The sequence below is a fragment of the Aulonocara sp. 'chitande type north' Nkhata Bay genome, linkage group LG12 (assembly GCF_057382095.1).
Source record: "Aulonocara sp. 'chitande type north' Nkhata Bay isolate Kocher_YH1m ecotype deep benthic linkage group LG12, A_spYH_male_GT1.1, whole genome shotgun sequence".
In the NCBI taxonomy this organism is placed as follows: Eukaryota; Metazoa; Chordata; class Actinopteri; order Cichliformes; family Cichlidae; genus Aulonocara; species Aulonocara sp. 'chitande type north' Nkhata Bay.
The window spans coordinates 35,025,447-35,038,885 of NC_141355.1; the positions used below are offsets into that span (position 1 = coordinate 35,025,447).

Below are 13,439 nucleotides of genomic sequence, written 5' to 3' on the forward strand. Positions count from 1 at the left end.
AGAGAAGAGACAGAGGGGGGAGAAAGAAAGAAACTAAAGACAGAAGACTGGGGAGAGGAGGGACAGAGACAAATACAAAGCACTGATTGACAGAGAGAAATAAAGACACAACAAAAACCATTATCTCCGTGGTTTGAAGGAGGAATTGTGCACTGAAGATATGAACGTTTCATCCCACTTTGTGAACAACTGAGTGAAAAATGTGAAGCGGATTTTAGACTCATGGACATCCACGAGCCTGACTGTTGTTCTTTTTATGACTATGTGGACTAGTTCGTGGAGACTTTTCAAGCAGACCCCACTCCACTGTCAGGTCTCCAGCTTTTCGTGTCTGCAACCGAGTAACACAGGCTTTAGGGAGCCTCAGCCAAACAACCTGACTTTTATTGTTCTGGCCATCTGTTCAGGCTGGTCTTTTAAATCAGTTCTGATAATATATAAGACATTTTAACAAACACATAGAGAAGTTTAAGCCTGATTGGTAGGCAAAGGCAGTGTTGCCAACTCCTCAGGAAGGAAAATCGCTATTGGCTGTCCTAAAAGTCACTAGAAGTCACAAAATGATGTCATCACCTAATTTGCATAATTGGTCATGCTTATGTAATTGCAACTGACGCTTTAGGAGAGAGAGAAATAACATCGTGGAAGAGACATAAAGCCAGTAAAGAACACGCTAAATGCATTTCGAATATATTTAGAACTAAAATTTAATTTCTTTCAGCAATTATTTTTTTTAATGTCACAATTCCAACCCTCCTCCTTTATCCAGGCTTGGTACTGGCAAAAGTGACCCAAAATAAGCAATCTTTGTGTGTGTGTGTTTAAGTAGTTTTAAACCTTGTGATCCACAAAAAGTAACAGTAAAAGAAGAATATTTTTAACTATAACATTGTTAACAAACTGCCCACAGTAGCACCCTCTGCTTGTTGACAGTAAGAGCGACACGTGCTTTCACGTCAAAAGTCATAAGTCTCCAATAACACCAGAAAAAGTTGCCAGATTTGTCGCTAGTCGCTTTTTAGACAAAAAAGTCGCTAAGGGGGTCTGAAAACTCGCTAAATATATTTGTTCAGGTTTTATTGAAATAGTATCAGATTTAGAGATGATGTGTTAATTCAGCTCTATGAACAGTCTGAAAAACATAGTCAGCAACATTGTTAAATTGTGTTATACAGAAATATGTTTCTGTTAATTAGAGTGACTTAATTAGTATAAATGAAGTGGATAAAAATTTTAAAAATCCTCCTGTGTGTTCACAGTTGACATGGACCATTTACTGTCAGCATTTACGGGATGACAATTGAGACCTTTGAATGGTTTCTATTCATGTGAAGGCATCTGGTCCTCAGCAGTCCAGATGTACCAAACACACATTCATACACACACATACACACCCTGGCATCGCACAAACAAATACCGGAGGATTTGCTTTTGTTCCACCCTGCAGTGAAAAAAGTTTGTTCACATGAAAATTAAATGAAATTAGATTAAGCTTCTTTTGTGCAAACATGAAAAGCAGCAGTTCTGCTCCAAATTAAAGACATTTTGCTTCTAACTGCATTGGAGCAGTTAGTTTCTGTGGCATTGTTATCTTGTAATTGTACCCACAAAGGATGACTGTGATGTCAAAACACTGCACTGGAGACAGTAGGCTGTCCTCAGTGGAACAGACATTTAAAGTTTTGACCTTTATTAGTGCTCCAAAGGCTGCCTGAACACAATAAGACTGGGAAATGTCCAGTGCAGTCACATTGTCCTGTAGCTCTATCTGCTGTGTTTGGGTACAATAGTGTTCAAACTCTTAAAAGTGGTGACCATATAAGGACATCCCCTCTTATTGATGTAATACATATCAAAGAGCAGGAAAAAAACTGTCTAAAACTGTTTAGAGCAATCTGAGTTGACTGACTCACACATTCTCTGTCCTCGTTATCAGTGTTGGGCTTATTGCTACAAAACAAGTCTTGGATTAGACACTACTGGTTACTTTTCCTGAAACCAGTGCAGCATATTACTTAATTATATGTTAGAGAAAGAACGCATTATGTTACTTTCGTGCTATTCCATAACATGACCTGAAATGCACTGCCGCACAATTATCAGGTCGTTATATAAACCTGAGGCTACAGTAGGACACACATACAGTCGTTCTGTTGCTGTTTCCGTATGAACATAAAACCAACAAAAATGCAAAGCTGACAACAATCCGAAGAGACTTCAAACCGATCTTCCACAGTGACTCTACTTTCAAAGCATGCACAGGCAGAATTGGAGGCTACACGCTGCAAGCCTGACTGCTCATCACTGCCTTATTTACCTGCTGAAGATCAGGCTCTGGACTGGTGCTCTGGACGGGTCGACATACACTCAGCTATAACATCACTCTGGGTTCTTGGCTAGCTCTGTGCTAGCATGCTATCTGTGCATATTCTTGCAGAGAGGCAGTGTTGTGTTAGCAGTATAATGTAGTTATTTCTGTCCTAATTTTACTATTACGCACTTATTCTTTCATGTAGTAAAAATAAAAAGGATGTCCATATCCCCTCTCCTCAAAAAAGCGGCACACTGATCCACTGTTTTCCTCCTCCCTGCACACAAACTGAAATCAGCTGTTTGTAGGTGAAGTGTGCAGGAAGGAAAATGCATGTGATGTTTTTTTCTTTCATTATTTCCAGCTGCAGTGCAGATAACTGAAGACCCTTTGTAAATCAAGTAATAACATAATTTTAACTGTATTGTGATTTCTGAATTTAGTATGTTAACTGAATTTTTGTAAAATGTAGTATGATTACAGTAACGTGCTACTTTGCAATGCGTTACACCTGCTACTGATCACTATTTGGAACTCTGTCCATGTTAAATATGAGCATTCACCACAGTATGTAACAGTAGTACAGAAAATAAATAAAAACATCATAGGACCCCTTAAAGTAAAGTCATATACACAAAGGCAAACGACAAACAACAGGAAACACGCACATAACATTAAACACACATTTCTCTATACTCTTGCTTATGTGCAGAGCTCAAGCACTCACAGACACATTAAAGATGAATCACGATCCAAACCACACAACAAAGAAAACACACACACCCCATGGTTGTTTACTCATACATGTTCCATCCAATCACAGCCTGTCGGCTTGACGCTCCACAGCAACATATGCACCAGCAGACGAGGAAACATCTCAGAAAGACTCTGCTTTATCTTTCTTTTCTTTGCTCCTGCTCTTTATTTAGTTTTTTCAACTTCCCTTTATCCTCTAGAACTGTGAGAAATGATGGGAAAAAACAGGAAAATGGATGAAATGAGAGGGAAAGTGGAGGAGTCAAAGAGGCAAAAGATTGAAGAAAAGAAAGGAGAGGGAAGAATGATTTTGATTTTGTCCACCTCTGCAGTAAACTCCTCCGTACTTCTCTTCTTTATGTGACGTATTATTATTACCAGTCTTATAATTGCCTCCATTGATTTTATGAAACTTTATAATCGCTGTAACGTTATGGTTATTGATTACCCAGCAAAGATTTGGCAACATAATCAGAACTGTACTTCATTCCTGTAAAGAGAGGAAGACACTCTGAGACGAACGGTGGCCTCTCAAGAGTCAAACTTCCTGCTAATTCAGTATGATTGAAATGTACAAGACTGACGCATATTCTTATTATTTTTAACTTATTTCATGTAAATCCGTGGATGTTGGTCTCTCATGACACCCCAATGAAGTCAAGTAGCCCCCAGAGGTCATTTTGTAGGGCTGTAACAGTGCTCCGCCTGTTCCTCCTTCCACAAAGGAACAGATAACTGTCCTTCTGCTGAGAATATTCAATTCTATGACCATGTCCAACTATCCACATGTTGACAGTCCATCTCCTGGTATCTCCTCATTCTGTAGACTATGCTGGGAGACATAACATATGTTCTTGTGGCAGCACGTGTGGTTACCCTGGAGGAGCTTAACTATTGGAGGGCCTGAATGGCCTCCAGTCACTGTCTCATGTTAATAGTCATGAGAAGGACACTGATTAAAAAACAAAACCAGAGAAAAGTCAGTTGAGACGGATAAGGAGAGGGCAATGGTCTGTGGAGTGCAATCCTTCTCAGATGCCTCGCCGATAGCAGGCAGCCTGTCCCCAAACAATCACAGTCGGACTCAGACTTGACTGTATTTACACTCAAATACATTGGTGAAAGTTTAATAAATAAATAATTGTCCTTCCACTGATTAATACAGACAGATTGACTGCAATTTGTTGTCAATCCTCCTAAGTCTTGACACTATGCTGAGAGACACAGCATACCTACTTACAATGGCACATATGATGTTGGCTCTAATTATGCTGTCCTGGAGGCGCTGGACAACTTGGACAATCTAATTGGTGTGCAGGAAGTGAAACTCTTGTCATCAAAATAAAGAGTCCTTTCATAGTTTGATCACAATCAACAATGGTTGCTCAGTGTTCTTACTTTTTTTTGCTGTTGTTGTTGCCAATTACCAAGAGCAAGTAGTTCTGGTGACCCGAAGGTTGATCGTGGAACAACCGTAACGTATGGTAATTGGATAGGCCCTTGGTGGAAGGGATATTGTCTCCAAACAATTGGGCTCTTACTTGGAGTGACTGGAATCCATCTCAAATAGACTGGTGAAGGTTTGCAAAATAAGGTGGTCTAATTTGTTATCTAAGAATATGAACACATCAGTTCATCCTTTAATAGAGCAACTATATCACTGTTAAGCACCATAGTTCCACAAATAGATTGCATTTACATTTACAAACAATAACACCAACTCCTTTGACAGATGAGTCTCATGATTTTTATTTTTATTTTTTATTTTTGGGGAACTTCTAGATATAATACATTTTGATGGCTGTAACATATATATTGTAAAACAGAATGACAAAGAGAGAGATACAAAAAGGGAAAAGAGGACAGGATGAGGAGAGGGCCTCAGATGATTCTCGTAATGAAGATGACATGGAAAAATGTTTGAATGAATACACAGAACTGATGGACAGGCAGACAATACAGAGGAAGATGAAACTCCAAGTTTAGGTGTCAGAAGTTGCTTTTAAAACTCTGTTCTGTGCGATGAAGACCAGCATCTCCTCCATTTGTATCTTTATGAGGGGCATGTAGGAGAGAACACACCCCTCATAAAGAAAGAAAATACAAACTCTGCAATGTTGCCAGCTGCATCTGCATAATTCTCTCATTTTGATGATGCATTTCATACGCAATCCAAACCGTATTGACCTGCATTTTTTGTATATGCAATGTTGGTTGCAAAATGAATTAAGTGTGGGCGAGCGGCGTATAACGCGGGCGTCAATAACACCGTCGGGCAACTTACAAATGGTGTAATTATCTCCTCATCAGGTTATTAGAGGATCAATCGAGCCTGGTGGCCTGATGGCAGAGGTGAGCTGATGAGGGATGGAAAATGGTTATGACGACTGAAGCAGCAGATCTCAGAGAGAGGGGTGTTTACTCATGTAAAATGATGCAATCGAAATGATGCGAAGAAATTCAGAAAAACTAAGAAAGCCAGAACTGTTGTTTATGCATTAGTGCGTGGGTAGAGAAGGAAAAATGTACCCAAGAATAATAATAACAAAATGGACTCACAAATTACCCAAATGAGTCTAACTAAAGAAGTCACAAAATAAGCTATTTGTCTTCTTAAATAACACGTTATGAGCATCTACTGGTTTGTCTGGTTAAGTTTAAGGATGTAAAACAACTTGTGCAATAGTTTTCCTTCCTCCCAGTCTGCATGCCAAGTTTTCCCAAGCAAACCAGTTTACAGAATGAAAAGCAAAACCCTCCACAGTGAGTTAAAGTAAATCAACCCTCTTAATGCAATTTCAAACATGATGAAGGGTTATGGACTCCAGGTCTGTCAGTTGGTCTGACCACAAAACAGAACAAAGCTGACTTCTGGGTCAAGTGAGGACAGCTGGCATCAACCAAAATCTAATTTACACACTTTTATATAATGTGTTTTTTTCCTGTTAATCTCATTGTAGTTGACTGTTGTATTCACCAGCAACACTTTATCCAGAATCTGTTTTTCCTATCGGTCTAATGGATTTATTATGCCAGCTCCTGTGTTCATTTTTTTTCTCTGAAGCACTTACTATATTCAATTCAATTCAGTGTTATTTATATAGCACCATATAGCAGTCATGTCAAAGCAGTCATTTTGTACTGTAACATAAGGGCCCAACCACATCAGAAAAAAAGCTCCAATGACCAGAACTGGCCCACGAGTCTGGTCAATCTGACCAGCATAAGGTAAAGGTAAAACCATCAAACCCCACAAAATCAAGAAGAGGCCTTGTTATAGTAAGGAATCTCAATTCAAGTGACACACTTATGTAGTGTAACCAAAAAATGCCAACATTTGCATAGAATGTATTATTTTCATCGTAACCTGCAACCATGGTTGCAATTATTAGCATGCTAGTGCTAGCAATATCACTCTAGGGCCCTTTGCTTATTTTATCTAAATCTGTGTGGGTTTCTACACCTTGAGGCGACTTTTGTTGTGATTTGGCGCTATATAAATAAAATTGAATTGAATTGAATTGAATTCTATAAAACAATAAATAAGTTGCTCACCTCTGCTCTGTAGGCGCAGTGAAAAAGGAAGGGTGTGTATTATGGGAAGTCCCACAGCAGTTTGAGTCTATAGGAGCACAACTAAAGGATGCTTCAATATCAACTCAACCAGCACTAATAGTAAGCCTTCTTAAAAAGGAAAGTTTTGAATATAATCTCTAAAGTAAAGAAGGTGTCTGTCTCCTAAATTTAAACTTGGAGATGGTTCTGTGGGAGAACTTCAAGATAGCTAAAAGCTTGTTGTCCCATTCTTCTATTACAAACTCTAGGTACCAAAAGTAAGGCTGCAGTCTGAGAACAAAATGCTTTATTGGGACAGTATAAGACTATGAGATCTTTCAGATATGATGGGGGCTAACTTTTTATATGAAAAGGACTGGTAAATTTAATTCTGGATTTAACAGTGAACTAGTGAAGGGAACATTTTAGAATGTTTGAGTTTCTGGAATGAAAGCAAAGTTTAAAGTAGAAATGTTAGTAGTTCTGTAAATTAAAACTCATCTGTAGTAGCATCATGCTGGAGGTCCATTTTTTGACCCTGAAACATAGCTTTTGCAGCTTTCTGTCTTCCCTGAGAGGAAAACAGTGAGTCGCTGTACTAACATAATTCCCATAATTCCATTCATTGATACCAGGAGCTGCAGTTTGCCCCGGGCTGGTCAGCCAGCTCTGGTCTCAGTTAGGACAATAAAGTTCTGGCTTTCCTTTCCTTTCCTCCCATCAAAACAGCTAAACCATACTTTTATCTATTAAGCCCAGCCCACTGACAACAATCCAACCTATAGGGACAGATATCATTAAGGGCCACCTGAAAGAATAAATGGTTTCATCCATTTGTTTGTGTTCAGGCCAAGAATATTTTTCCAGTCTTGCACTCTTGTTTGATCCTGTGCTGCAGTTTTGAAAACTTTAACAGTCCATGTTAGCATTGCTAGTCTTCTGAGTGCCTTCCAGCTATTCCTCCAAGTCAAAATTTTAAAGAACATCTTCATCAACATTAACTTACATCATTTTCCTCAGTTGTTGGCAGTTGTTGGACTCTCTTTTTTTCTACTTAAAACCAAATCATTTCTGTTTTTCTTGTGTCCAGTAAATGTCCCAGCCACAGTGGTGGAGGCCATGACGAGGCAGGAATCCCTCCAGTCCTTCAGCAAAAACGGCAAACCCTCTTCCTCATCCTCTTCATCGTCCTCCACTCCGTCCTCCACCCTCATGCGCTCCATGGTCTTCCCCCACTCCCCCTGCCCTCGGAGTTTCTCCCTGTTGGATAAGGTTGGGGTTCAGTCGGACTCCAGTTTTGGCCAGTTGGGGTCAAAGAACCAGAGAGTCCTGGCAAGTCCCACATCCACCAGCCAGCTTAGCAGTGAGTTCAGTGACTGGCACCTGTGGAAATGTGGCCAGTGCTTCAAGACCTTCACCCAGAGGATCCTGCTCCAGATGCATGTGTGTCCGCAAAATCCTGACCGGTAAGACACAGTGGTTTTAGGTACTTGACAGTTTGTCTCAAGGCTGTTGTAATGCAGGATAAACTGACACTAAAGGGACACAGTGTTGGTTTGAGAATGACTCCAAAAACTTTTCTTTATGTCTGAAACCTCAGGGGATCAAAATCTTTTGATAGCTTACAATCAACATTGTAAGCAACTGTGTTGTACCAAAGCCCTTAAAGAAGGTAGAAGGACTTCGGCATAATTTAAAATGAGTTTTAAATGAATAAAGGCGATGATTTTAACTGTAAACAAAGCACGATCTAGAGATAACGTGTATAATCAACATAGGTAGCAAGTGCCAAGTGCTCATATGTCCAGAAACGCCATTTTCAGTCAAGAATTTGGCTTCGAGATTTTGGTCTGTACCTACTGGCAGCTTGAAAAGAAATACTTTTTTGGCACAAAGATGACACTTCACCACATCAATGTCTTTTGTATTATAGTGTACAATACTTTGTGTAAAAAGAAAAAAATATGACCCTCAAAGTGACAAAGTGTCAGATAGTTGTTGCTGTTTTCCCAGAGGAAGCCAGCAAATCTGATGTGTTTGCTGTGATTTATGACTCTCATTGTTCCATCATGGCACTATTTCTGTGTGACAGAAAGTGGGAGTTTGGGGATGAGAGTGAAGAGTGTGTAAAAGTGTTTGAGTGTGTATAACATCTGCCAAGTTAATTATATACAGCATGCGTGGAGTGTGTGTATGTGTGTGCAAAAGGGGGACACAGGATGTATTGGAAATTTTTTGCTTAGCTTAATTTTTGTGGGGAGAGTCAGAGCGGCGTATAAATCAGCGCTGTGCGTCACTGAGAAATACCTCGCCTTACGGTGACGGGGCCAGGAAAACAGATGCCACTTATTCAATAAACTAATACTCATAGGGAAGAAAAATGTGGGCTGGATATGGAGGAGGGAGGGAGAGTCGATGGGGAGCTGCCTGTCAATAGGAAGGTTTTATGGGACAGAGGAGCAGATAAAATTCAGCTGAACAAGCCAAACAGAAACAGTCCTGGACCTCCAAGGCCATACTGTACCGTTCAGGTGAACTGGAATTATACCAGTATGCCCATGAGGCAAAGTCATGCCCCAACATAAGCACTAATCTTTTTCTTAAAGTTGCACCTAACCAGACTATTATATGCATCAAATGATGAAATTTATGTTTTTCTGCTCCACCATTCTTCATTGTACAAAGGACAAGAGTTGTCAATCTGTATGTTTAAGAGGTTCACTCTCACCCTGGCCATCAACTCTTTAGTTTGCCACCTTCTAAAAGCAGTACCAGAAGACTAAAGAATAGCTTCTTGGGCCATCAGGCTATTCAACACCCAAATTAAACTCTAAGCATTCACTGAACAAGTGCAATAGCTAAAATACCTCTAGATATCATCTATTCTGCTTTCTACCTGTGCCATTGTCAAAGCTGCTGTCATTAGGATTATTAGGTATGTATTTATTACTTTATTTTTATATTTTATTACTCTTTCATTCAAGTAGAATGATTTCAGCAGTGCTTCCAGTTCCGTTGCATGTTTGTGCTTATGAGTACAATGAAGCTTATCTTATCTCATCTCTTATCTTTTATATTTAAGTTCATAATATGAATGAAGTTGTGATAATAGAAAGTAAAGCAAATCAGAAAAGCTTCTGTTGGACACCAACTCATAAGTCATCATAGTGTATCACTGTGGGCTCTGTTTGGCCAGGTGTTTCACAAAAATGCGCTCTATGAACTACCACTATCCCTACAAGTCATGACATGCTGATAATGCAAAACTGGTATTAGTTTCTTACATCCTGTAAAGGTCTTTAAAGTGTAAACAAGCACTCAATATACCCCATGTGTGAAATTTTTCATTGACATCAAATATCCAAGATTAAACGTAGAACACTAACGGCTGAAAGTGATAGTGTTACAAAACTCATGTTAGTGTTGTAGGGTTAAGGTAAGTTGTAGGGAAGAACAAAATGTTCAATTAAATATCGATTTGATTAAAATGTTAGCTTCTGAAATGAAGTTTAACAGCATCCATCCATTTTTGTCCACTTATTCAATTCAGGGTTGCAGGGGGACTGGAGCCTATCCCAGCTATCATAGACCATGAGTTGGGGTACAACCTACAGGGCCAACACAGAGAAACAGACAGCCATTCATACTGACATTCACACCTACAGCCAATTTAGAATCATAGTTTAACTCCACTAACTGCATATCTTTGGTCTACGGAGAGGAGCCGAAGTACCTGGAAACAACCTAAACACACAGAACACCTCTGGCCAGATGTTGGAATTTAACCCGGGACCTTCTTGTTGGGAGACAACACAGTGCTGATCATTGCACCTCACAGCAAGCAGGTCCCTGTTTTAAATCCACCATCTGGTGCAACAGCTGTACTGCCCTAACAACATTCAAACACTGTTAAATTTGATAGTTGGTTTTAACTTTTAAAAATTATGGAAACTCGTTGCCTCAAAAAAAAAGCAAATTATCAGTATTGATGTAATGACAACAGAGTTGACTTTGATGTTGACAAAGCCACCAATGACAGATGCATATTTGATGGGTAAGTTACAGATTTCTGTTTTTCCTCTGCAGATTTGAGTCTTTAGATTCTACTACCAGTATTGTAAGGTTTAGTTTCTTCTTCCAGTATGGTTTCACTAGTAATAAAAGCTCATCTCTCACTTTGATTTCTAACAGCTTCCCTCACTTTCTCCTGGCCTCCCTCTCCCCCTTCATACATATTTATTGATGTTTACTTGATGGGAACATTTGGAGCTGAAGACTGATGGCTCTTTATATCAGCCTAAAAAAAGGGAAAGAAAAAACACTGCACACCTCCTCTGAGCTCCATCTCTTTCCGGTTTGTTTTTTTCTGCTGACTGTTTCTTTTTCTGAACTTTTTCTTCTTCTCTGTCATTTTTTTTCCCCTCTGTGTGTCATTTCAACAGAATCCATCATCAGAGGAGCAGTTTGTTTATGTCAGCGAGGCCTTGGAAGTGCTTTCGATTCAGCTTTAAACTGGTGTCGAGATACAGGATACTGTTTAAGTTTTGTGATGGCAATGAGTGATGAATCAGGAAAAAAATCAGATCATAAATGGCCTGCGTTTCCACTTATAGCCTTGACATATTACAAAAGCAGTGCAGTGTAAACCACAGCAATGGACTAAATTAATAACCACTCCTTTTATGATTGATGTGTTTACCGCACTGGTGTTTAAAGGAGTCATTAGTGCTTTTAGGGAAAGTTGGATATTTTTGCTAAGCACTTTGATCTCCACAGTTCACAATTCAGGTCTCATTCTGGTGGCTGATGTTGTTTATGAGTAAGGCCTGTATTTGTATATGGACACAATCACGCTTGTATATCGGAGGACAGAAGGTTTACAGCCGATTGAAAGTGTATCATCACAGAGCCCGACTTTATGGAGGAATTAAATTTTAATTTCTGTCATTTGTTTCTGGCATCTAACAATCCCTTGTTGGTGGTTTGGCCTGATTTCTCCGGCTTTCCAGCAGCCCAGTTAAACATTTAAAATTCTCCATTACTCACGTAAGCGCTACAATAATGAGAGCATTGAGGCATTTAAATGTTCTAAGGTTTAATGTTTCTCAGTGGAAAAGCCGAAAAACCCTGAACCGAGATAACTGATAGAGCGAGAAGTTTTCCTAGACATTAATCGTGTTAAATATTTTTTTTCCTTGATTATAATACCACTGGGGAGGGACATCATGATATTATATATTCTCCACTTGATTATTAACCCTATGATGCTTTTGCATCATATTTGATACATGAGTTTCTGAGACCTCTAGCTCATCAACATGATTGATGCTTGTCATAATTCCAAAATGTTATGTACAAAACTCTTTTTTTTGTCTAAAATTAACATTGTTGTTAACAAAAACTTGCCAAAGACGCCCAATGTATCAAATGTGATACAAAAAATATATAATAAATATATCATTAACAACATGATATAGCAATAAAGCTTTTGTGAATTTTGTTATAAGGGTTAATAAACATCTCAGTTCCAAAAAAATAAGAATTTTCAGGCTAATTTTTGATGGGTTGGGTGTTACAGGCTAATCAAGTAGTGAATTTTTTTTAGCACCTGTTATGTCTGTTTTACACCGACATGCATCCCAAAGGAAAAATATAAATATGATAGCAATATTTCATTTTTAATCATCGTGTTTATCATATGTACAAGTATATATGGCAAACCCTAATTCCCACTTGATTTGATTTTTATTTATGTATTTTTATATATTATATTTGATGTTAATGTTGATCAAATGGCAGTCCAGGTCAACTGATGGCTCATCTGATAATTGTTGACATATCCAATATAGCCTACTTAAAATACAAAATTTAGCCTTAACCAACCCACCTCCACCCCAGCTCCTCCTTTTTTGGTGGCTTCATTTAGCTTAACCCCAAAATAATCCAAGATGTGTTATTTTGTCTTACCATTTTTTAGGATTACAATTTTATATTTTTTAATTTAATGCTAAAAACATAAGCGTTTCAAATATTTTTGACGTAAATGTGCTGATTTTACAGATAACATTTTTCTGGGATACCCAACCAGCATACCCAATAGCTAAAATTTTTGCCAATCAAAAATAAAAATATTCAATTTTAGTAAAATAAAGATCACCAAAGCATTAACAATCTATTTGTAATCTTTTGAAATTTTAACCCCACAAATTCATCTATTCAACTGAGTTTCACTCTGTTCCTGGTCAGCCAAACCCAATTTGCAATGATTTAAAGTCCTGTTAGAGGGGCCTGCCCCACAGTTTGAGAAACCTGCCACTGACTTTATATTAGCACTCTGGTAGACTATTCTTCATTAATATATCAGCCTGTGTTTGGCCTTAATTCTTGGAGCTTCATCCGTCACTTTTCACTGCATTAAGCTTCTGCTGTTTTGTCCAATCACCCTTCTCTAATGATCTAATTAAACTCTTCCCAATACTAACATTGTTTGAGTAGTACACATTTTGAATAAATAGTTATTATAGAATAATACCATGTATAAACTTAGTCCCAATACAAAATGGAGCAATAATCAGCTACCATTCCACTAAGCTCGTCATCCTATGCACAGACTCCACCTCCACTATCTTGGTGTAAATAGTCCTTGCTCTGCTCTGCAGCATCAAACCAGTTCTCTGCTTGCCTCACGTTCTGGTTAGAACTAATCAACTTGGCAGTTGCTTCTCCAGCTTGTTGTAAGCAAAACAAGTATTACTGTCTCCAGCTAACGGTCAAAATGCTAGATGGTGAGGGACATGTGATGGAGTTAATTAATTAT

At 38.6% G+C, this 13,439-nt stretch overlaps 1 protein-coding gene across 1 annotated transcript in view; it reads left to right on the forward strand.

Annotated features, from left to right (window-relative positions):
* Positions 1–13,439, forward strand: part of prdm6 (PR domain containing 6) — a 125,792-nt gene that overhangs the window by 88,700 nt on the left and 23,653 nt on the right. The window contains exon 6 of the mRNA XM_086315353.1: positions 7,713–8,088. Coding sequence (XP_086171479.1) covers positions 7,713–8,088 — 376 coding nt within the window. The remainder of the gene's footprint in view (positions 1–7,712; positions 8,089–13,439) is intronic.